Source organism: Vigna umbellata, chromosome 5, assembly GCF_029865625.1.
Source record: "Vigna umbellata cultivar VRB3 chromosome 5, Vumbellata_1.0, whole genome shotgun sequence".
NCBI classification, from domain to species: Eukaryota; Viridiplantae; Streptophyta; class Magnoliopsida; order Fabales; family Fabaceae; genus Vigna; species Vigna umbellata.
The window spans coordinates 53,315,575-53,340,382 of record NC_142169.1 but is presented as its reverse complement, the minus strand read 5'-3'; the positions used below and the strand labels follow the sequence as shown (position 1 = coordinate 53,340,382).

General features: G+C 36.9%; 1 protein-coding gene and 1 pseudogene across 2 annotated transcripts; both read right to left on the bottom strand.

Moving 5' to 3' along the window:
* Window positions 1-6,427: 6,427 nt before the first annotated feature.
* LOC148198603 (ABC transporter C family member 3-like) lies at window positions 6,428-17,236 on the bottom strand (annotated as a pseudogene). The gene is made up of 9 exons (XR_015786899.1): window positions 15,433-17,236; window positions 15,037-15,123; window positions 14,282-14,932; window positions 13,943-14,107; window positions 13,120-13,732; window positions 12,690-12,995; window positions 12,541-12,604; window positions 6,794-7,033; window positions 6,428-6,623 (listed from the first exon to the last, which is right to left on the bottom strand). The product of XR_015786899.1 is annotated as an ABC transporter C family member 3-like (transcript).
* Window positions 17,237-19,160: 1,924 nt separating this feature from the next.
* LOC124845430 (uncharacterized) lies at window positions 19,161-23,436 on the bottom strand. The gene is made up of 7 exons (XM_047322530.2): window positions 23,257-23,436; window positions 23,094-23,174; window positions 21,320-21,738; window positions 21,123-21,249; window positions 20,762-21,037; window positions 20,266-20,367; window positions 19,161-20,167 (listed from the first exon to the last, which is right to left on the bottom strand). The coding sequence occupies exons 2-7, from the start codon at window positions 23,139-23,141 to the stop codon at window positions 19,448-19,450; spliced, it is 1,692 nt and encodes a 563-aa protein (XP_047178486.2). The 5' UTR covers window positions 23,142-23,174; window positions 23,257-23,436; the 3' UTR covers window positions 19,161-19,447.
* Between the last annotated feature and the right edge of the window lie 1,372 nt (window positions 23,437-24,808).

Sequence of the window (24,808 nt, the reverse complement as noted above, 5' to 3'; positions counted from 1 at the left end):
ACCTTACTTGGAAGTCTGGTTAGTTACTCATAAATATCTTAACTGCTTAAAATATCTTTAATCAGATATTTTATCCAATAAATATCTTTAATCATACTATACAAAATGAACCCCAAGTTCGAGTTAACCATTCAGATTTATGGACGAGTTAACTATAGGACTTATGAGTTTGAGGGAGGCTGTATTCGTTGTGTTGGGGAGCGTGCTTCTTGTCATTGCTCATCTATGGACCGAACGACGAGCTTTATTAGTTTTCTTTTTGAACTTTGCCCTAGGCCGAGCGGTAAATGATGGGAGTCCTTTTATAAAGTCGAACGGTTGAGGTCGAGTGGCCGAACACCTGCGAGACCGAATGGCTGAATGTTGGAACGCTTGAGGCCACGGAAGGTCGAACGGTTGAGGCCGAAGGGCCGAGTACCTGTGAGGGCGGGTGACCGAGCAGTTGAGGCCTAAGGACAAATACCTTTGAGGCCGAATGGCCGAATGCTTGAACACTTGAGGCCATGGATGGCCGAGCGATTGAGGCCGAAGGACCGAGTACCTGCCAGGTTCCATAATAGGTAGATTGACTTTATGCTGGCGTGCACTAGGTGTTCTTGGGCGAACGTAACCTAGACTAAGGGATGGTCCCCTAGGTTTGATGTTCTCGGTGTTCTAGCGCGAACATCTACCAGAGAGAGTGTATGCCTTTATTCAATGCGCCTGGGTGTTTTAGGACGAACATCTACCAAAGGGAGTGTATCCCTATACGCAATAAGCTGGGTGTGTTAGGGTGAACATCTACTAGGTTTGGGAGTGTTTCCCCGGTTTTGAGTGCTTCAGGATGAACGACTCTCTAGTGTTCGCCTTTGTATGCAAGCTGTGATTATCTGCACTGTAGAATGAGAAAAAGAGTAGCTAAACAAATCAATGCATTTACAAGGTTAAACAATTAATATCCAAAATAGATTATGCTATAAGGCCGACCGGCCGAGATAGTAAGACTGGTTGGTCTTCGGTTGATTGTCTAGAAACCAAAATTTAAAATTCATACTAGGATGAACTCGTAATTGTTTTAGGCCTTGTGACCTGTAAAATAATATAAAAAATATAGAAGAGGTCGTTCGATCTTTATTGAACGTTTGAAAAATCCATATTAGGATGGATCATAGCCGGTTGGGAGGTACCAGATGAGTTTGTAGATGCTCTGTGTCCTCCAACCTGTAAAGCCAAACTGACCGATCCGGAGAAAACGATACACGCCCATGCTATGTCCTTCTATAGAAAAGAATTTCTCATTCTACTCATCACGGGACGACTCCATTATTCTCATTACTTGATGTTGACGTGATAAAGTATATGTTAACATCATAAACTTAACTGAAGACATTAAGCGAGTATGTAAGGAATCTTTTCTTTGATCCTGCATTTGGATTAAAACCTGCATTATATAATAACATATTATGGAATATAATATATAGTAATTTTCAAATGCCTGAATGCATATATAGTATGGGATATAATATGCTGCCATTTCCAAAGTGCAGTAGCTCCTATGAATTTGTATTAAAAGCATTGTATCTATTGGTGGAATCATTATTAGTGCAATGACGGAGAATCAAAATCTCTCTAGCCATGGACTTCACACTTCCAGGCTCCTGTCCTATCTTATTCAGCTTCTCAAAGGTGTCAGCTTTCTGCGGTGTCAATCTATTGATGGCTTCACCAACAACTTTAGAGATCCAAAAATGTGTGGCAGTCGGAGGAGAAGCACCTGTTGGGGCAGATCGAGGCGACGACAGAAGATATCACGCGGCGGCGCTGGTGGCGGAAATCGCGGCATTGGTTAGGGAAAAACTTCTCTCTGGCGCACCAAAGGGGGAACGAAAGTGTTGAAACTTTCGGTCGACAGACCTTATTGTTGATGTTCTCATTAAGAACCCAAATCTGGTGCAAGAATGTAAGGAATGAAAGGCCCATATCCCTCATTCCTCTTTTAGAACTAAGTCCAGTTATTGCCACAACACCTACAGTCATGGGACCGTTAGAGGAAAGAAGCAAAAGATTCTTTCACCAGTTACGTTACCTTAGTGATTATGTAGTTACATATCCTTCAACCCGTAAAAAGGGAAAATCGGACAAAGGGAAATGATTAGATTTATCATTACATTTTCCTTTATTTTAATTGCATAGGTGTTTTTTCTGCAAGGCATTTGTCAAGTGCATTTATAGCACAATTTTGAATTCAAAAAGGGGATATACGAAAAGAAATTTCTTTCTCTATGGAAAGTTCCTTTCTCTCCACTGATTATTCTTTCTCTTTCTATTATTTCATTTCTCTGCTACCTGCAACATCTTTCATTGGTGTTTTCATTGACCCGACTCTATGGCCGATTCTCCTTTTTCCCATGAGGAGCACACTAAAATCAACATAAAACTTGAACAACTCCTCCTCTCTCATGCCAACCTTTCCAACACCCTTCACGATATTACCAACCGAACCACCATCCTGTAAAACCAACCCCCACTGCCCCACTCTTCCTCTTCCACCACCCGTCCCTTAAAATTTGACCTCCCTACCTTTAATGGCTTTGATGCTCTAGGCTGGATTTTTAAGGTCAACCAATTTTTCAAATATCACCACACCCCACCCGATCAAGGCATCCAGATCGCCTCTTTTTCCTTAGAAGGTCAAGCCTTAGCCTGGTTTCAATGGATGTTTAACAATGGGTTGCTGTCATCTTGGGAGGCATTTCTTCGAGCACTGGAGCTGCGTTTTGCTCCCTCTAAGTTCGATAATCCCATTGCAGCTCTCTGCAAGCTTACCCAGACACAGAATTTGCAAGAATACCTCTTAGAGTTTGAAACCTTGTCCAACCGCATCTCTGACTACCCCCCTAATTTCTACTTAAGTTGCTTCCTCTCGGGGTTGAAACCCCCTCTCCGTCGTGAGGTCACAGCCCTTCAGCCACCAGATCTACTCCATGTTATAGCTTTAGCCAAACTACATGAAGACAAATTTCGTTCATCCATCCCTCCCCTCAACCGTTTTGGTCGTACCCCCACCCCCTACCACCATTATCACCTTCTCCATCTACCCCACCTAAACCATTCCCTCCATCGTAGTTGGGGAGGCCACAACCGCCATGGTTGCCCTTCAGGCGGAATGGATATTTTATGTCGTCAATTTCCCCACATGAAGAAGATGGACAGGATGTGCGATGCTTGGCACTCTCTGATGCAAAATGTTTCTGAAAAAATGCTTCAAGAGATATCTGAAACATAAGTTAAACCAAAGTGGCTTTGAAATGTCGAGACCGAGCGCTCGTCTTGGTTTCTCGTGGCTTTCATAGGGATGCCGCTCGGTTCTACGGTGGGCACCAAAATGTTTCGGTAGATATTTTGTGGGACTGAGAGACGTACCTTGCTGACGTATCTTTGTTGCTTCTAGATGTCCGGGACGCTCGCTTCTCCTCAACTGTTGTTGTTCGCTCATCTTTCTGTAAGTCGTTCGCGCTCCTTCAGCTTGTACCGCTCGTCCACTTTCATGCGAAGATACTCCAACGCTCAAGTCAAGCGTGAGTTATGGAACCTCAGCTCTCAAGAAAGCGATTTTATTATCACTATAGAATATTGTCTAGTGTCAATAGGACGTAAGTAAAATGTCCCTAGCATTTGGCCCTTGCCATTGTATTTATAAGTGTTTCATAAGCCAAAATAAAAACAACCTTACCTGGAAGTCTGGTTAGTTACTCATAAATATCTTAACCGCTTAAAATATCTTTAATCAGATATTTTATCCAATAAATATCTTTAATCATACTATACAAACCTTATCAGGGTTTCAGTTGAATTTTTGTCTAAGTGAAACGAAGGCCTTCTCGTATACCCCATTCTGATAATCTTTGGAGAAAACTATGATAGAAATTCGAGAACCTCTGATTGCTTGTAGAAGCTATGATGAAATTCGAGAACCTCTGATTGCTTAATACCTCTCTTCACTGAATGTGTTGTTCATTTCTTGTGTCTTAAAGAGAGAGGTATTTTCTAAACCTAAATTATCTTGGTTGTGATTTGTGATTGTAAATTGTGGTTTATTTTAGTGATTGGTTAATTTGTCTTTAAATAAATTAGTAATTGAACGTAGGTCTTTTGATTCGAACAACTTTATTTCCATATACTCTTTATATTTATTGTTATTATCTAAAAAGGAATCAATTTTAATTGTAAATTTTAATTTTAAAAGGGAATTTTTTTAAAAGCACAGTTTTAGTTGACCGTTTCTAACAATTGGTATCAAAACTTGTTTTATAGTCATTCAAAAACTTCAAAAATAGTTGCACAAAATCAAACATTTTCTGAAAGCACGTCTATTAATAAGCCTCCTCTTTTTACTAGTGAAAATTATACTTTCTGGAAAGTCAGGATGCAAATCTTTTTAGAGTATGTTGATAGAGGTGTTTGGGATGTAATGTTAAACAGTCCATTTCTGCCTACTGTAATTATTAATGATTTGAAGGAATCAAAGCCCTTTTCATAATCGATTGCGGAGGAAAACAAAAGGGCTTAATATGATGTCATGCCATAAATATAATTTCATCTACTTTAATCCTTGATGAGTTTTACAACATAAAGAAATGTGGGAGATTTTACGAATAACTCATGAAGGCACAAATGATTTAAAAGCGTGCTTAAGAAAACTCATTAGTCTAAGAATATGAGATGTTCTAAATGCAATAAGGTGAAACCATTTATGATGTGGAGAAGCGTTTCATGTCTCTAGGTTAGGTAAAAATTTTGATATTAACAAAATTAATTTAAAAATTTTGAAATCCTTAAAGAAGTCTAAACAACCAAAGATCACCACAATAACGCATTAAATTTTGTGGAGAGCATGACATTACTCATAACTTTTTTGCACATAGAACTCCTAAACAAAATGGAATTATATAAAGGAAGAATAGATCATTAGAAGAATGCTAGAACTTTATTAAATGAATCTACGTTTCTAAATATTTTTGGGGAGTAGTGGTTATTACGTTTTGAATTGGATTCTTATTAGGCCAATTTTGAAAATTACTCCTTATGAACTTTTTAAAGGAAGAAAGTCCAATGTTTCTCACTTAAGAATAATTTGATGTACATGTTTTGTGCCAAACAATCGAAAAGCGAATTAGGAAATTTTGATTTTAAAGCCAATGAGACTATATGTTTTAGTTATTCTTTAATGAGTAAAACATATAGAGTTTTCAATAGAAGAACATTAAATGTTTTTTATAAAATTGTGGACCTTGAGGAAACCCTGCTTAAGTTAAATAAGTCAAATGCAGGTGATAAAAAATATCTAAATGATATATTTGATGAGATGTATCTCAATGAGAATCCTCCTTCTCAACATGAAGAATTTGCAAAAAGTTGACAATCACCAAGAGGATTATCACTAGACAACATTATAGGAGATATCTCAAAGGAAGTAACCACTAGGACAAATTTAACCAATTTTTGTATAAATGTAGCTTTTGTTTCACAGATATAACCAATTTTTGTATAAATGTAGCTTTTGTTTCACAGATAGAGCCAAAAAACATAGAAGAAGCTCTCCAAGATGACAAATGGTGCATAGCAATGCAAGAGGAATTGAACCAATTTGAAAGGAATAAAGTTCGGGAACTAATTCTAATAGAAGAAACACACCAAGTCATAGGAACAAAATGGGTATTTAGAAACAAGTTTAATGAATATAGAAATATAACGAAGAATAGTTAGGCTTGCTGCAAAAGGATATAGCCAGGAAAAACGTGTAGACTATGTTGAAACATATACTCCTTGTGAGGTTAGAGGCTATACGCCTATTTCTTGCTTATGTTTCATAAAATTTAAAGGTTTAATGTCTCAATAGGTCCCTATTTTTGTTCAGAATTTGCAATAGGTCCCTTTATTTTTTGGCGTCTCAATTGGGTCCTTATTTTTGTTAATTTAATGCAAATAAATCCTTTCCGTCAATTTCATCAAACGGCGTTAATGAATGTGTGACGTGGCCTTACACGTGTCAATACTGTCCTTAGGCCACGTCACACATTCATTAACGCCGTTTGATGAAATTGACGGAAAGGATTTATTTGCATCAAATTAACAAAAATAAGGACCCAATTGAGACGCCAAAAAATAAAGAGACCTATTTCAAATTCTGAACAAAAATAGGGACCTATTGAGACATTAAACCAAATTTAAATTATATGTTACGATTGATTTTTTAAATGGCTTTATTAAGGAAAATGTGTATGTAGAACAACCCCTGGATTTGAGGATTATAAACTTCCTAATCACAAATATAAATTAAAGAAAATACATGGATTATTTATAAAGTGAGTCTCATATTAGTCTTACTTTCAAGTAATAGGAAGTGTAACAACTGAAACCTTTACCTATGTCCAGATAGGTAGGGTACACTAGATGAAATGCAACGGTGACCAGACACCATAAAATTTTTATCGTCATGAAGAACATATCTGGTTGGTGGCTAATTTCAATTTAATTTCCAAAACCAGAGTTTGACCTCCTAGTGTATTCTGCAACTAGTTGAGCTAGAGATGAAGATTTTTCCTTAAGAAGTTTCTTAGGCGAATCATATTCTTCTATCAACCCTGCAGGATCAATATGAAGAGAAATCATATTCACATTTATCATGAGAAGAAAAGGAAAAATATTGACAAATCAAGAAGGAAGCTAAATGATGCTGCATTTCACGACAAAAGTGATTATTCCTTGGATAAAGACTAAATTAGCATGAGGAAAGACACAAAGTGATGCACACCTTGATTTAAGAATAGAACCATGTCACTGTCGATGATATAAGTTATCCTATGAGCAATGGTAATGACTGTGCATTCTGAAAAATGTTGCTTAACTGTTTGCTGAATAATATTATCTGTGGCTGTGTCAACAGATGCAGTAGCTTCATCAAGCACCAAGATCTTGCTTTTCTTCAGGAGAACACTGCCTAGGCAGACCAACTGCCTTTGACCCATACTCCAATTTTCTCCATTCTCAGTCACTGCAAAAACTCAGCGATAAGTAACACTTCCTTACTACATTTAGACATATAATTGAAACATGCTAAATCAATATTCAAAGTTTTGAGAAGTCAAATGTTAGGAAACCACAGAACAAGAAATGAATTAAGAGGAAAAGATAGTATAAGAAAGGATCATAGATCCTGTTTCATTGAAATAAAGGCCAAAAACAGAAGGAATAACCTACTGTCCAGAGCTAGGCTCCTTAAGAGACCAAAACGGTACTCTCCACTCTATATTTCATTCAACAACCCTCCCTCCACACACTGTCCTGACAATATAAAGGTAATAACGAAAAGGTAAATCTTCCTAGGATCCTCCCATTCTCTCTCTCTAACTAATTATGTCCACCTCAGCCCCTTTATTTTGTTTTCTCCTGCTATAAACTTGTCCCCACTTCTTTTGCTCTTTTGTTTCTTTGTCCAATATATTGTGTGGCCCAACAGGTATTTGGGTTGTATCAATACCGCCCTCTTGAAAGATAGTCTTGTCCTCAAGACTAAAAGTTGGAAATTGGACCTTCATTGACATTTCCTCCTCCCACGTTGCTTCTTCTGTTGTTTTTCCTAGCCACTGCACCAACCATTGGTCAACCCTTTCTCCCCCCTTGAGTATGCATCTAGTAGCCAACACTTTCTGGGGTAACCATACCTCTGATTGGTCCTCTTCTAGCCCTGTGGGCAGTCCTTCTGCTGATTTATACTCCCCAATGGCCTTCTTGAGCAGCGAAACATGAAACACAGGGTGGATTTTTGAATTGGGTGGTAACTGCAACCGATAAGCTACCTCTCCGATCCTTTCAATGACTTCAAAAGGTCCGTAGTACCTTGCACTAAGCTTAGGACTAATGCGCGAAATAACCGAGTGTTGCCTGTGAGGTTTCAGTTTGAGAAACACCATGTCCCCTATCTCAAAACTTCTCTCTTTTCGATGTTTGTTTGCTTGTGCCTTCATACGATCCTGGGAACGCACCAAGTGTCCCTTCAGCTGACGAATAGCTTCATCTCTATCAACTAATTCCCGCTGAACTGCCTCTACTTTCACCTCTCCTCTTACAACTGGAATAATCCTTGGAGGAGGCCTCCCATAAACTGCCTCAAAGGGTGTAGTTCCTATAGATTCATGGTAAGTGGTGTTCAACCACAATTCTGCCCACGACAGCCAATTAATCCATACCTTCGGTTGATCAGTGATGAAGCAACATAGGTATGTCTCCAGGCATCGATTGGTCACTTCCGTTTGACCATCGGTTTGTGGATGATACGCTGAACTCATCCTTAACTTAGTCCCCTGTAGCCTGAAAAATTCCCTCCAAAAAGCACTTATGAATGTAGGATCTCTGTCACTTACCACTGATTTAGGTACCCCATGTAAGCGAACTACCTCTCTGATAAAAATCTCAGCGATGCTCTTCGCAGTAAAAGGATGTTTTACTGGAATGAAATGGCTATATTTTGTAAGTCTATCAACAACCACCAACACCGTATCAAATCCCTTGGATTTTGGTAAGTTTGTAATAAAATCTAAGCTTATGTCCTCCCACACTTCTTCCGGAATTGGCATGGGTTGTAACAATCCTCCTGGGGCAGCAGTTATATATTTTTGACGTTGACAGGTGTCACATTCTTGAACAAACTTCATGATATCCCCCTTCATCCCTTTCCAATATAAGTTCGTCGTAGCCCGTCTATATGTTCGATAGAAACCAGAATGTCCGGCTTGGGGTGCATGCAACTCTTTTAACAATTCAGGAATCCAAGGTGATAGAGATGAAATGACTAACCTGCCTTTATACTGTAGTACACCTTGTTGATAGCTGAATCCTGTATACTTACCCTCAACTCTTCCCTCTTTCAGTGCTGTAATAATCTCCACCAGCTCCTCATCCTTATGCGCCTCATCAACTATTGCAGGATAATCCATCCAAATTGGCTCTGTCACCAATTTTCTTAAAGCTGCAGCGTCCTTACTCCGCGACAGTGCATCCGCACCTTTGTTCTCACAACCCGGCTTGTAGACTATTTCAAAGTTATACCCCAATAACTTTGCTACCCAATTCTGTTGGCTCCCTGTTGTGATGCGCTGCTGCAATAGTTGTTTGAGGCTTCTCTGATCAGAAAAAACTTTAAATTTTCGCCCTAGTAAATAGGGTCTCCAATGTTGGATGGATAGAACTACAACCATCAATTCTTTCTCATACGCTGATTTGGACAGATTCTTTGGGCTTAGAGCCTTGCTATAGTAGGCGATTGGTTGCCTGTCCTGCATCAGAATGGCCCCAACCCCAGTGCCTGATGCATCACACTCAAGTTCAAATTCCTTCTCAAAGTTGGGCAAACAAAGACATGGAGCAGTTGTTATCAATCTCTTCAACTCATCAAAAGCTTTGTGGGCATTTTCATTCCAACTAAAGTTATCTTTCTTCGTCAATTCGGTTAAGGGGCGCGCCACGTTTCCATAGTTTTTCACAAATTTCCTATAATAACCTGTGAGGCCCAAGAAGCCCCTCACGCCTTTTACATTCTTTGGCACGGGCCAGTCAACCACACTTGTTACCTTCTCAGGATCTACAAAGACTCCTTTCTCTGATATCACATGTCCCAGGTAGTTAACACTACTTCTCCCGAAACTACATTTCTCTTTATTTGCAAATAAAATATTCTCCCTTAACAGCTGTAATACCTTAGTGAAGTTTGTTAGATGCTCTTCTCAATCCTTTCCATATATCAATATGTCATCGAAAAATACCAGGACTCCCTTTCTCAACATCTTCTTAAAAACTTCATTCATTAAAGCTTGAAATGTGGAAGGTGCGTTCATGAGTCCGAAGGGCATTACCAAGTACTCGTAATGTCCCTCATGGGTTCGGAAGGCCGTCTTCTCTATGTCTTGTTCCCTCATCCTGACTTGATGATACCCGGAAGTGAGATCTAGTTTTGAAAAATACTTAGCTCCATGCAATTCGTCCAAGAGCTCTTCAATTACGGGGATTGGGAATTTGTCGGGTACCGTCACTTTGTTCAACGCTCTATAATCTACACACATTCGCCAACGCTTGTTTTTCTTTTTCACCAGAATTACCGGGCTTGAGAACGCACTTTGGCTATGCCGAACATGCCCCATTTCCAGTAAGGAACGAACCTGATTCTCTATCTCATTTTTCTGGTGAAACGGATACCGGTAAGGTCTCATGTTAACTGGTGCACTTCTGGGAAGCAAGTTGATGCAGTGCTCCTTTTGGCGTTTTGGAGGTAGACCTTCTGGGTCCTTGAACACATCTTCATATTGACCCATCGTTTGTTTTAATTTTTCCAACAGAGTTTGATTCGTTTCCTCTTCCTTCTTCGCCTCCCCTTCGATTTCGAACTTGCAAAGGTTAGCACTCAAAGATTCACTTTGCTCTGTCCCTCGCAGTACTTTAATTCCTTGGGTCAAATTAAGCTTCATGATTTGTTTCTTCCAATCTACCCGCATTTCTCCCAACGACTCCAACCATGCCATGCCAAGGATAAGATCAATATCCTCAAGTTCGAATAAAAACGCATCCACTACGAACTCCCCTGTCTCAAGAACAATCTTCAACCCCCGACAAACCCCAGCTGTTTCTGTTTGATGCCCATCTCCCATCAAAATACGCATTCTCCGCGTATTTTGCCACTCCCATTCCATTGCTTTCACTAACCTTCTCGAAATGAAGTTGTGAGACGCTCCGGAATCTATCAAAATGAGAAGAGGTACTCCTTTGATAATCCCTTTTAGTTTCATCGTTCTGGGCGCATCTCGAGTCTCTTTCTCCAGCACGAAGAGACTGATTGCACTACAAACTCCATCGGCTTCCTCCGTTTCGCTCTCGTCGTCACTTTTTTTGGTTCCTTCTTCATCTTCACATTCAATCTGAATCTCATTCTCGGCGACTATGGCCCTTAGTTGTTTAATTGGGCATTGGTGATTTGGCCCATACGGCCCACCACACTTGAAACACAACCCTCTCTTTTTCCTATCCACCAAATCCTGATAAGATAAGTGACGCACGCCCCTTTCACGTGCTCCCTCTGATCCTTTATCATTTGCACCGCTCTTCCAGTTTGGGCCTGACCCATTACTCCAACCCTTAGACCCATACCCTTTTTGACCTACTCGTCCTATTATGTTGGATCCAGTTTTGTGACCCGAATTGTCACCTCCTACCTGTGCTTCGTTCCGCCTGTGCCACCCTCTGCTTCGTCCCGACACCTCCAGGTCAACAGCACGCGCAACGTTCATCAAACGTCCCCTGGTTAGAGGGTTTGCGATATGTAAGCTTCGCACCTTCGCTCGGACCTCCTCCCTGAGCCCATGGGTAAAATATGAAAAATATTGTTCATCGTGGAGCTTAGGAATTTGGGCGATCAGGCATTCAAATCGTCCAATATATTCATCCATGTTCCCTGTTTGGTTCAGCGTCGTCAGTTGATCATATACACTTCCTTCCCCCATTCCTCCGTAACGTTCAAGCAACTCCCTCTTCAAATTCTCCCATGACAACACCTCATAATCGTTTAACAACGAATTGAAAAAATGGATTGTCCCTCCTTCCATGCACAAATGAGCCAGATGTACTTTCACCGTCTCGCTGGTCTCCTGGACCTTAAAGTAAATCTCCGCTCTCGAAATCCACCTAGCCGGATCCTCACCCGTGAATGCTGGTAATTCAATCCTTTTTACTGATTGTTGAAACTCTGCCAAAGCATCCCCTTCTAGGGCTGTAGAACTCGCTCCACCCTTGGTATTTTCCTTAGTCTCTGTATTTTTGTTTCCCACAGAACCTTCACCCTCTTCATATATTCTCTTTTCAAAACTCCTCGTCATCAACTCTATCATTTTTGTTTGATTTTCTGCAGCTTCTTTTCTCATCTCTTCTAGTGCTGAGTAATTTTGAGTTGCTTGCAGACGCAACTCTTCCATGATTGCTTTCATTCGAATAACTTCTTCTTCTACATACCCTACCCTCTCCTCCATTTTTCCTGAAACCACTGGTTCTCCTTATTTTCTGCTGTCTGCTCGTGTGTTAACCATTCACCCTCTAATGAAGTTATCCGGCAGGTCGAACCAGAATTGTTAGGAAACCACAGAACAAGAAATGAATTAAGAGGAAAAGATAGTATAAGAAAGGATCATAGATCCTGTTTCATTGAAATAAAGGCCAAAAACAGAAGGAATAACCTACTGTCCAGAGCTAGGCTCCTTAAGAGACCAAAACGGTACTCTCCACTCTATATTTCATTCAACAACCCTCCCTCCACACACTGTCCTGACAATATAAAGGTAATAACGAAAAGGTAAATCTTCCTAGGATCCTCCCATTCTCTCTCTCTAACTAATTATGTCCACCTCAGCCCCTTTATTTTGTTTTCTTCTGCTATAAACTTGTCCCCACTTCTTTTGCTCTTTTGTTTCTTTGTCCAATATATTGTGTGGCCCAACAGGTATTTGGGTTGTATCATCAAACCTATGGAGTCCAGCTTCCCTTCTTTTTTCCTTACATCATCTCCAAGTTGGCACATATCTAGAGCCTGGAATGATTCTTATTAGAATTTAACATGTATCACCTGCACTAAATAGACAAGTTTCTCATAGTTTCAAACAAAACCAAATTACCTCCCAAATCTGTTCATCTGTGTACTCTTCCAGTGGATCCAGGTTGGTTCTTACAGTCCCTTCAAACATCGTTGGATCTTGAGGAATAATGCTGAGTCTAGACCGCAAATCATGAATTCCAATCAAAGATATGTTAATGTTATCTATTAATATTTTTCCATCCATAGGTTCAATAAGGCGGAGAAGTGTTTGCACAAGAGTTGATTTTCCACTTCCTGTTCTTCCCACAATACCAGTTTTTGATCCAGCAGTAAAAGTGCAAGTAAGACCTCGTAAAACAATAGGCAAATGAGGAGCATATCGAACCTGCATCACAGACATTCTCAATAAGGGTATATTCCATACAAAAACCGGAATTGGCTTTAACCAAGAAAATGTTACCGAAGCCTTCAATTCAGACTATAACAAATGAATAATCTTTGAAATGTACCTGCAAATTCCAGATATGAACCTCTCCAAATGATGGCCAAGAACAATCCGGCTGGTTGTCTTTAATCACAAGACGAGCTTCACTTGGGAGAGATGTGTACTGGAGTATTCTCTCAACAGATATAATCTTTTTCTCCAAGTCACAAAGAAACCAGATTACTCTAGTTTGCACAGTATTTAGATTAAGTCCATATGTCACAGCCAATCCCGCAATGCCTTGGAAAAAAAACAAATTGGAACGAAAGATGAATGAAGTTGTTTTCTTAGTGTCATAAAAGAGTAACATATTCAGTAACTTTATCTACTTTGAAGTACTCACCAGGAGCAGTCATTGAATTTGGGAAAGATACCAAGAATACCAAACAGAAGACAAATATGAGAGTGGATAAAATATCCAATCGGAAATTCAGCCATTCAATTGCAGTAGCACTGTATAGTTTGGGTTGGGAATATCTGTCTATCAACTTCATGTTTATGTCATTAAATCTTGATTCTTGTTCAAAACTTCTTATGGTTGTTGATCCAGAAATTGTTTCAGAAAAATGTTGTATAACCGGAGCTTGGCATGTACCAACCAATCGTGCCAATTCTCTTGCAGATGCAGAATAGTACCGCTACATTCATCGAATCTCTTTGTTAGCATATACACTGGTAATCTTTGCACAATGATATCAATCAGATTCATATTTTTCTTCCCCTCAATTTCTGAGAAATGTAAAAAATACAGTGCATTTCAAATACTAAATCAATAAGAAGGAAAAATTTTCTGACAGCTGGAGTTAATTGTCTTCAAATAATAAAGGTTGGATATTATCCAAAACTACCTGGTACCATATGCTAGCTGCCATGACAGGAATCAATACTATGAACACCTGCCATGCAGCTTGAGACATCACAATAACATTTCCCACTAGTTGTACCAGATTGAGGGTAATTGCCCATAATATGTTTGCAATGTACATATCTAGTGAGCTTTGGTCTATTGAAGCCTGCAACAAATAGAAAAACTATTATTTTGTCAACAATTACATTTAATATGGTAATTTGAAAAAGAAAATCAAAAGAAATCTAACTTTCGAAAACAATGCAATCAGCCATTTACATCAGCTAAAAAAGTCTCTCCATATTAAACGAATGAAGAATATCAACACAGACTGACATACTCTGTTGAGGATTCGACCACTTGGAGTGGAATCAAAAAATGATATTGGTGCTCGAAAAATACACAAATGCATTTTATCGAAGAGTACAGTGGCTGTCTTGTATCCAGCTATCACAGCAAGAAATGATGTGGCAAAGGTGAAAATGGAACTTCCAATTGCCAAAGCGACGTAGACAACCATGAGTTTAAAGCATCCAATATTAGTTTCTGCTGTTGCTGAAACAGGAGTTGCTACAGTCATCCAATAATTGCTTGCAATCTGAAAACCCACAGTGAGTATCTGAGAAAGTAATATGAAGGGCACAAGAGCTCCTCCATAAGCTGTTGTGATGTATTTCCAGTACACTTTAAACCCAACTCTACCCTTTTCTCGTTCTTCTTCTTGAACGAGTTGTCCTTTGGGCTCAACTGTGTCGTTTGGCTTATCATTTTCAACATGTATGTCTTCCACATTTTGCTCAAGTTCAAAATCACTTAACGAATTTGTTTTCTCATCGGTGGTACTTGATGCTTTAAATGTTGGTCTTCTCTCTAAAGACTTAATTGAAGACAAAGCTGCTCTGTGTGCACCTACAAGTTCCATAAAATCTGTGCCTGTCTTTAGAATGTCATTGTATTTTCCTGATTGAGTTATCCTTCCTTCTCTCATGACCTAGATAAAGTTGTAAGCAAGATAAAAATTCTGAGAAAATAGTCAAGTGGTCAAATGCAGATGTTTCAATTCTTGACTATGAAATTTATGATTCAATCACTCACCAATATTAGATCAGCATCAGGTAAGAACTCTACTTGATGTGTTACGTATATCACAGTTTTTGATTTTAAAAGGCCAAGCAAGCATTCCTGAAACAGTGTAGTGTAAATGAAAAATCAAGCCAAATTTATGTTTGACATATGTTGGTGTATCCATGAACTCACATGCTGCTCGACATTGCAGAGATTAGATACAGAAAACTCCACTGCGAATTTTTATACTCACATTTGGAGAACTCTAAACTCAGACTATTTGAAACACGTATCCAAGGAACTGAATAGATGTAAAGTGTTAAAAACGATTGAACGATTGTAACGAGTATTTGGAAGTCTAAAATTACATTACCAAGAAAAATAACTGGATTACACAGAAAATATTAGTTTAGAAAAATATAGAACCTTAAAGAGATGGGATCCTGTATGAGCATCAACGGCACTGAAGGGATCATCAAAAAGATATATATCAGCATCTTGATATAGAGCACGAGCTATTTGCACTCTTTGCTTCTGACCACCACTCAAATTGATTCCTTTCTCCCCAATAATGGTGTGATCACCGAATGGTAGAACCTCAAGGTCTTTTGTCAAGGAACATGCTTCTAGCACCTTCTCATACTTTTCACTGTCCATCTCTTTACCAAATAATATGTTGTCTTCTATCTTTCCACTCTGTATCCATGGCGATTGAGAAACATAAGCCTTTGTTCCACATATTTTCAATGTCCCAGATATCTTTGGTACTTCCCCTATAATACAAGAAAGTAAACTAGACTTGCCTGATCCAACAGTACCACATACAGCTACTCTCATACCATGATAAACATTGAGATTTATGTTTTTCAATGTTGCATTAGGAGAACATAAATCCCATGAGAAGTTTCCATCCACTAATTCAATTGCCTTGTCAGAACTACCCCACGGAAGCTTCTGTACTATTTCAGTCTGCAGCTCGTCTAGTCTAAGAAATGATGCAATCCTATCCAGAGAAACTTTAGTTTGTTCGATCATGGAAATTGTGTCAGGAAGACTGTAGATGGGCATTTGAAGAATTCTGAATGTTGCAAGTGCAGACAAGACCTTCCCTGATTCAAGTGGTATCCCCACAAGAACACAAGCACCAAACGTAACAACTGCAATAAAAGTTGGGGCGTTGTGGAAGAAGAATCGAATAGTTGCTGTGCCAGCAAGAAATTTCTTTAGCCATGTCTCTTCATCACTCTTTCTAATCTGAACAATCTTTGATAAGAACTTCATCTCCCATGCTTGCAGTTTGAGAATCCTCATATTCTTAAGTATCTCAGACGTAGCCTTCATTCTTTTATCTTTGAATTTCATTATCTTGCCTTGGAACTTTTCTTGCAATGATGCCACAGGATGGTTTAGCAACATCACAATTACAGTGGCAGCAAGAGCAGCTAACGAAGCAACACCCACGCTTCTATAGAGAATTAACAGGGCCAAAGCAAGCTGCAAAGCACACATCCATGGATCATGCATGTACCAACAGAATTCGCCAATTCTTTCAGCATCGACAGTCATTAAGTTGATGATTTCCCCAGTACTACGAAGCTCCTTTGATTGACACGAAAGAGTCAAACCTTTTTAGCATAGATCATTTCCACCAACATGGATTGCATTCTAACCCCAACCTGCTGAAACCTAAACATCCAGTGCCTCAGTGAAAGACACTCCACAACCTTTGCAGCAAAACAAAAGTCGCAGCCAAAACATAGCCTTCATTTTTAAACATGTAGTCTCCATTGAGGTATCGAACAAGGATGTCAATAAGAAAGGGTCCAACGTAAGAAGCACAGGCATAGAGGAATGCAAATAAACCTGATAAAAAGATCCCTTGCCATGTCGACAAGAATAATACCTTCACCAGCTTAAGTGTGGTCACATTTTTAACACTACCACACTCTGACTCGAGTTTGCTTCTAAAAGTTGGATAAACCCCATAGGCACTGTCAGCAGTAGCAAGAAGTGGGAGGTCTTCATGGTTTAAAGTCCTGTCATTTCCCAGTGTTATTAATGGAGTGATCCATGAGAAAGAAAGAATACTGAAAAATCCAGCATTTGAATATCGGTTCAAATATTCATTTCCTCTGGTCTTAATAGGATCAGAATTGTTGAATGAAGTAGAGTCACCATCCAAAAGAGGGTCTTCAAGAGGGGCAAGCTTGGCCATATTGCTAACAGAACATCCAATATAACAGAGAAATAAAGCCGTAATAGTGGAACCTACGTCAGAAACAAGGCAATAACAAGACAAGAAGAAGTAAACACAAGCAGCACAAAATTCTGAACAAACACGGGCGTTCTGATGTATTTTCAAGGCCAAATCAGAAAGTGTGGCAAGCTCCTATGAACCATCATGATTAAACAAGTAGAACTCCCTAAGTAAGCATAACAAAAGGTTGAACACACATATAACAAAGCTGCAAACAAGAGTGTTTTTGTAATAGAAAAGACCAGAACTTTGAATTTCAATTCATTCAGTCTTTTCTCTGTGGTCCCGAAACACGAATAACTAGACTAGGTGGAGTGAAGCAGAGGAGAAACTGAGTTGGATGGTACATCACAGAAGAAGAGTAGCAGAGAGGAGTGAGGACAGTGATACATGATGTGAGTGTGCCAATATACACTTTCGGGATATTATTTATGAAAAGCAAGATAAAAACTGATATGATTTTAAGTTCTGCTTATATTTAGTTTTTACTTGTATTATACAACTTTTGTAATATATGTATATACATATATATGTACGTTCATTTTGATATATAATAAAAACATTCTTAGTGTTCTCTTTCATTTTCTCCTCTCTTCTTTTCAGGCTCTTCTCTATTTGTCCTGTACCGATGTTCTCTTTGTTTTCATGGCTATCGGTAAGAATCTAAGAAAAAATGTGCATTCAACCCATGGAAGGGTTAGTGGAATCAATGGATTTTGAAGTGTGAGACATCAAATTCAACCCGTGAATCATAACTTTTAGATTTGATTTTATAAAATCCTTTTACTAAAATATATCAACATCGAATGGAATTTACAACTTTAGTCTCCGATAAAACTTTGAATTATAAAAAAAAAATTGTCTTAAAAGTATTTCTTTATACTGGCAATCAAATAAAAAAGAAAAAAAATATATATATTAAACTGTGAGTTGTAGACTAGTTTAATTTCTGCGGGTTTTGTGTTATATTACTCTTAAAATTGTGATATATACCTTTGCCATGAAAATGTAAAAAAAAAATTGCATTAGAATAAAAATTGAAATAAGGTCTTACCATAATATAACACACTGGGATGACAAATTACTATCCTCGAGTATTGCTTCCGAACATTTTCAAAACAATTAAATATGAAAAAAATTCAGCTTGCTTAATTGACACTGTAATTAAAAGAAAATAACAAATGGAAATTCGTTTATAAGAATTAATAGTTCTAATTAAGAACTAAGAAAAGAAAAATTCACTCGTGATTCAAGATCTAAGCAATTCTTTGTACACAGAATTTACAAAGTCTTTCATATTGTGGATTTTGTATTCAAAAGTCTAGCTATTAATGAGATTCATCTTCCAATAAGCTTCTCAAAAGAACTAATGTTTCAAAAGTTTCTAGTTAAAAAGATTACAAAAATACAAAACTTTTATTTGAACTTCAAATATTCACAGTAGTCCTTTACTATTTCTATTCCATAATGTCATCATATTGAAATCCATAAAAAGTAAAGTAGAATAAGCTTATTAGAACTAAGACAATTCCAATAGTTCATAAATAATTATTTAATTTAAATATACCTTGACATATCAATTCATAAACTTTATAAAAGTAATATATCAATTTAAACGTTAATATTTTATAATATATATTGAAATACATATTACGTCACTATATTTAAAAATTGAAATTAAGTAACTTAAATTTAAAAATGATGACTTTTAATGTAATTTTTAAATATTTGTTTTACTTTTTAACATTCAAAATAAAATTAAAATGATTGGTTTATATTTACAGAAAATTATATAAATATTTTTTATCAACCAAAAATATTTCAGACATTCTTATCAATCATCGCTTTCGATCAAGAATCGTTATTCTCAAATTATGAAAAAAAAAAAGAAAAAATCTGTACGAAAACACAGTAAAGGTAAATAAAAATCAATGGCAGTTAACTTTGTATGGATTACAGATGAAACCTACATAAAAGAGGACTGAAATGACTTCTTAAGATTTCAAAACAACAAAAGTTTGTCTTTATTTGAAGGAAAGATAGTCTAGTTGGGTCAACTAATTTTGCCACATCCTTCACATTTTCATGTCATCCAAAACCCATGAAACTTAAGAAATCTTTCCTAAATTACTACTTTCATTTCCTTCCACTCCAAAATCCACCAATCCAAACATCATGACTGACTCATCTTAGTTTTGACTTTCCTCTAGAGTGTATGGATAGCATGGACTGATCATTGATGGTTTCCATCATCTGTCGAATCAATGCATTGTTTTCCTCTATAAGCTTCTCAGTATTTGAAACTTTGATATGAAGCTCATCTCTTTCTTTTTTTACTTCTTCCAGGTCCCTCCTCAGTTCATCAAACTCTCGTTTTGTAATCAACTCCATTGATGAAGATGAACCATGTCTCTCAGTATTTGAAACTTTGGTCTTAAGCTCATCTCTTTCTTTTCTTATTTCTTCGATCTCCCTCCTCAGTTCATGAACATCTTGTTTTGTAATCAACTCCATTGATGAAGATGAACAATGCCTCTCAGTATTTGAACCTTTGGTCTGAAGCTCACTTTCTTTTCTTACTTCTTCCATCTCCTTCCCCGGTTCATCAACCTCTTGTTTTATAATCAACTCCATTGGTGAAGATGAACGATGATTGCATTGCCCTCCTCTAACTTCTGTAGATTCTACTCCAAGTTCACCAAACTCTTTTGTTATCAACATTGATGAAGATGAACCATGAGGGCATTGCCCTCCTCCAACTGCTGCATATTTTTCTCCAAGCCCATACACCTTTCCTTTCTTCGATCTAGCCACATCAGACCAGACATCCAACTCATTTGGTGGAGGCTTTCCTTGTGCCAGTGCACTTTTGGTCAATTGTTTCATTGTGCGAATAAATGCCTCCTGTCATCATCAATATAAGCATAAAGTTTTAGAACAATTCAAAATAGAATAGAACCCACGTAAAAAGTTACATGATTGTAAATATTACGGTTCATTACATTTAGATTTTTCGATCTGCTGTCCACCCATGTATTGTCCTTGTGTTGGTGCAGGCGACGATACAACTCCAATGGGGTAGGGGCAATTCCGGTCTCTTTAATCTGACGCGGAAAAAAGAATACAAATTCAGAAATTGCTTGATTTTAGAGTCATCTCCACAGTTGCTCATAAAGATTGTTAAAAGTTAAGCATTGTTGCTTAACAAAATTTATCTCTGAAAACAAAGAACCAAACATTGCTCAAGAAAAAAATCATGTTTTTAAACAAGGTGGGATCGATTGTAAGACATCAAAAATTAAGTAAAGCACTTAACTTAGTAACCTTAAACATTGGAATTATTGCGTGTAGTGCTTAAATTTATTCCAGATTATAAGGCTTACACAAATAAGAAAAGCAATTAACTTAAAAGACTATGCATTGTGGATGCAAAATGGTTTTCTTACACGAAGCCCTGATATAAATAATATAATAAATTATATCTAGTAACAACTTTACCATATTAGCTCTGTGCTGAGATGCAGAAATAGAGCCACCAGTGTGAGATGCTGCATAATTAGATGCCCGGTTAGTTTTTGCTTGGGCACTCTTGCTTTTAAAACCTTCAGATTTCCAATGCTCACACAATTTCTCCCAGACTCCATCTTCAATCCAGTTTGGTTTATCCAGTGTGGTTCGAGCCTTAAGTAGCTTACTGGTCATCACTATTGAAGCTCGCATTTGAAAATTCCGTTTTGCCGACCTGTAATCCGGTGGACTAACGGAAAACTTTGTCTATATATATAAGTAAACAAGTTAGCTAAAATAGTGTAAACATGCAAATACAACTTTTTGTAGTCACCAACATTCGAAATCTCACCAAAAACTCTTCAAACATCGAGTCTCTTGTTCTAGCTGGTATCTTTCTCCAAGATGGCCAAGGATCAGTATAATGCCTTGTGATTATATCCCCAATCCCCTTAGCAGCAAGGCGTGAAGGTAAAAATCTGCAAAGATTACATGTTAATGGACAGAAGTTTTTAAAATGTAAATAAGTAACAAAATACAAGAACATACCCTTGCCCATCAATTTGTAGCATTGGCTTGTGATCTTTGCTCTGTGTCTCTAATCCAACATCTGCCTCAACGATATGTCCTGCATATGAATTATCTGAATTTGTTGTTTGTGGAGTACATGGTGTGTGTACCCCGTGTATTGGCTTGTGATCTTTGCTCTGTGTGTCTAATCCAACATCTGCCTCAACGATAATTCCTGCATATGAATTATCTGAATTTGTTGGTTGTGGAGTACATGGTGTTTGTACCCCTTGCATTGGAGATGGAGGTGCCCCATCAAATGTCGAAGCAGATGGATCAGAAGAACTGGATACTGTTGTGTGTGTTTCTAGAAATTGAGAGGCCTTTAGAGGTCTACCACGCTTTTTTGTTGGATGACTGTTAGGAACTTTCCCGTTATTCTGATATTTCTCTGTCATCTACGATTATCACAAAATTAACAATTTAGACTTTGTGGAGAACATGACTATAAAGGGAAGAGATCATTATAAAACAAATAGCCAAACTATACAACTCAAAAAGCATAATATGTAGTTTTTATCATATATTAGGATTAAAGGTATGACTTGAAGATGAGTGAAGCCAAGCCAACATGCACAATAAAAACACATCCTAGACCCCACATTCAGTGCATACACTAAAATCAGATAATTGAGTTACAGGAGTAAATCATAGATATCAATTTTAATAGTATTCAAAGACAATCTAGCAGAAATTGTACGGAGATGCAAGCTATCCATCAACTTAACAAGGGAGCTTGTTCCTAGAAATCATGGAAAAATATATGAGGAAAATTATTTATAGTCTCAAAATTCAACAATAAACAGTACATGGCACGCTCAAAGCAGACATGAAATAGAACAGTAAAGAGCACAGACTTTATGAGTGATGGACTCACTCCAGCATAATGAATAACTATAAAGACCACATCATCAAAAGCAGCCAAAAGGTATATCAATCACCAGATTCATGCACAACAATTATATATATATATAGATGTGTGTGTGTAAGTTTAAGAAAATCTTCCATATAGCAAGATAAAGAAGCAAAGTTCCCTTCAATAACAGTTAAACCCTTAACCCAAACCTTTCCAATTTCAAACCAAATCGTATCCCCTTAAACCCTAAGTTTCAATGTATCAATCCAATAACAGTTATATTCCGTTTTTATACTCAACTTGAACTATCTATCCCCAAACAAAAGTCAAGAGCTTTTTGCTAATTAAGAGTTCATTGGGTTTACAAATAGATCATTACTGTACCAAACAGAATACCAGAGACACGCATTCAAGGCATAACACAAAATTTACCTTCAAATCAATCACTAAAAAAACAGAGGATTAACAGAAACTAGTGTCATTAAAAAAATGAAAAAGAAGAAGTTATTTTAGCCCCTTGGTGTCAGCAATAGTCAAGGTCACTGCATTTTCATGACGATGAATCCGTGCCCAGATTTTAGAAAGCACATGCATTTATTATCTCCTTTCTAAAATATCAGGATAGTTATTTAAAATTAAAAGTAGCTAAATCCAATGTTCTCCTTTTAAAGTTTAAAAATCAGATTGATCCCATGCGGATAACATTGTAAAAAGCATTAAAGATATTCTGGAGAATGACATTTTTGTGTGTATCTAACCTACAAGACTTCTAAAAGGAAGAATCCAAACCTTTTTATGCCTTTTATGCCTCCTTATAGGAAATAAAAAACATTTTTTTTTATGCAAACACAATGGTAATGATAAAATAATATCAATGGAACGAAGAATAAACATTACCTGACGCTTAGTTAACTTTTTGCTTGCATGGTTCTTTCTTTTGGCCATATAAGTGTAAACTTCTCGTTGCCCTTTCTACTTCTGAAATATGAAAAAGAAAAACATAAACTTAATATAGAGAATGGAAGATAAAGAAGTCATGAGAGTATAAAAGGATCTTTACATGTTGGAATGTGAAAATGGGAGAAGGATGTTGCAAAGTACACAGAGTGAGAGAGCTGAAAATTTGAAACGCCAATTTATTGGTTTTTATATAAAATGATGATTTGGGAATTTGATCACACGAAAACCGATGAAAGCGGTGGCTGCACTTCTTCCAAACCAGTCTTCACTCGGTAGCTTTCCGGCGTTCTTAAATGCTATAAACTTCTTTCTTAAATATTGAGAAAGAATTGGTTTATGTATAATGATCCTTTCTTTCTTTTCTGAATTTTGAATGAATGAAGGCCAAATAATGTAGTTATTATTTTTTATGAAAATTAAAAAAAAATTAACCTAATTTATATAATTCAATTTTTATTTACTCGTGTTTAGAAAAGTTGTTTTCAAAAGAATTTTTTGTTTTTAAGAGGAAAATGTATTAGCACCATCTTTCTTGGAAAAATTCCTTAACAATTGTTTATTTGTATTACTTTAGTGAAGCAGTTGTAATTTCACACTCTTCTGTAGCATTTTTTAAGGATAGAATTGATTCCTCTTTTACTCTTTATTTTTCATATAGAAAAACATTTTTAACAAATACTCTGTGATTTTTGGGTTCAATATTTCATTTTAAATAAGTTAAAATAGATAGTACCGAAAGAAACCATAAGGGTTTGCATATGTGAGGTTAACGACAAGGAGGGTATCGTCCCAAAAGCTTCATTATGTTAGCGTCTTTAGTCATCTTATATTGATATTATTTAGTTCAATTGTTTTTCAGTATGGTTTTGTCTATGGCAAAAGTTATCAACCCATGAATAAATAGTGTTTTCCACTAAACTAGAACGAAAGAGAAAATAATAAATTTTGAGTTAATTTTCTGTTTAAGGATGGAATCAATACTATTCTAATAAACTTTTTAAATCGTAGTTTTTGAGAGTGGCTACTTAATTGGTTTTGACTGGTTTATCTGTGAAATCAAATATATTTATTTAATTGTTTAAAATATAATAATATAGAAAAACGTGTTTTTAGAATAGATGATATATTTAAAATGGTAAGATTTAATTATTTTAATATTAAAAATATTAAGTATAAATGAAGTTTTTATAATCGATTTTTATTATTTAAAAATATATTATTTTTCTAAAAAAGAAATTTAGAGCTCTCTCTTACTTTTTTTTTATTTGTTTAAAGATATGAGATTTTGTGATTCTTGAGACGAACTATCTACTTCTGTCATACTAGTTTTTTCAATAGAATAAGTTGATTTTTTTTTTATCTTTTTTCTTGGTTTATACATTTCCTCTATGCATGTAAATCATCTTTGTACGCATGTCGTGTTTAAGTCTTTTATAAGAGTTTCTACTAATCAATGTTTCTAATAGTGTGTCTGGATTGTGTTTATGTTGTTCCTAGGAATAGATAGGGCTCCATGTGCATCTGAATGTGTTTTAAAGATTCTTGAATAATTTAGTTTGTCTCTTACGTGAGGAAGCTAATTTGCACTTGAAATATAAAATTGTATGATTGTACGGTGAATTGACTGGATGATTGAACTGTGCGTTGAGTAT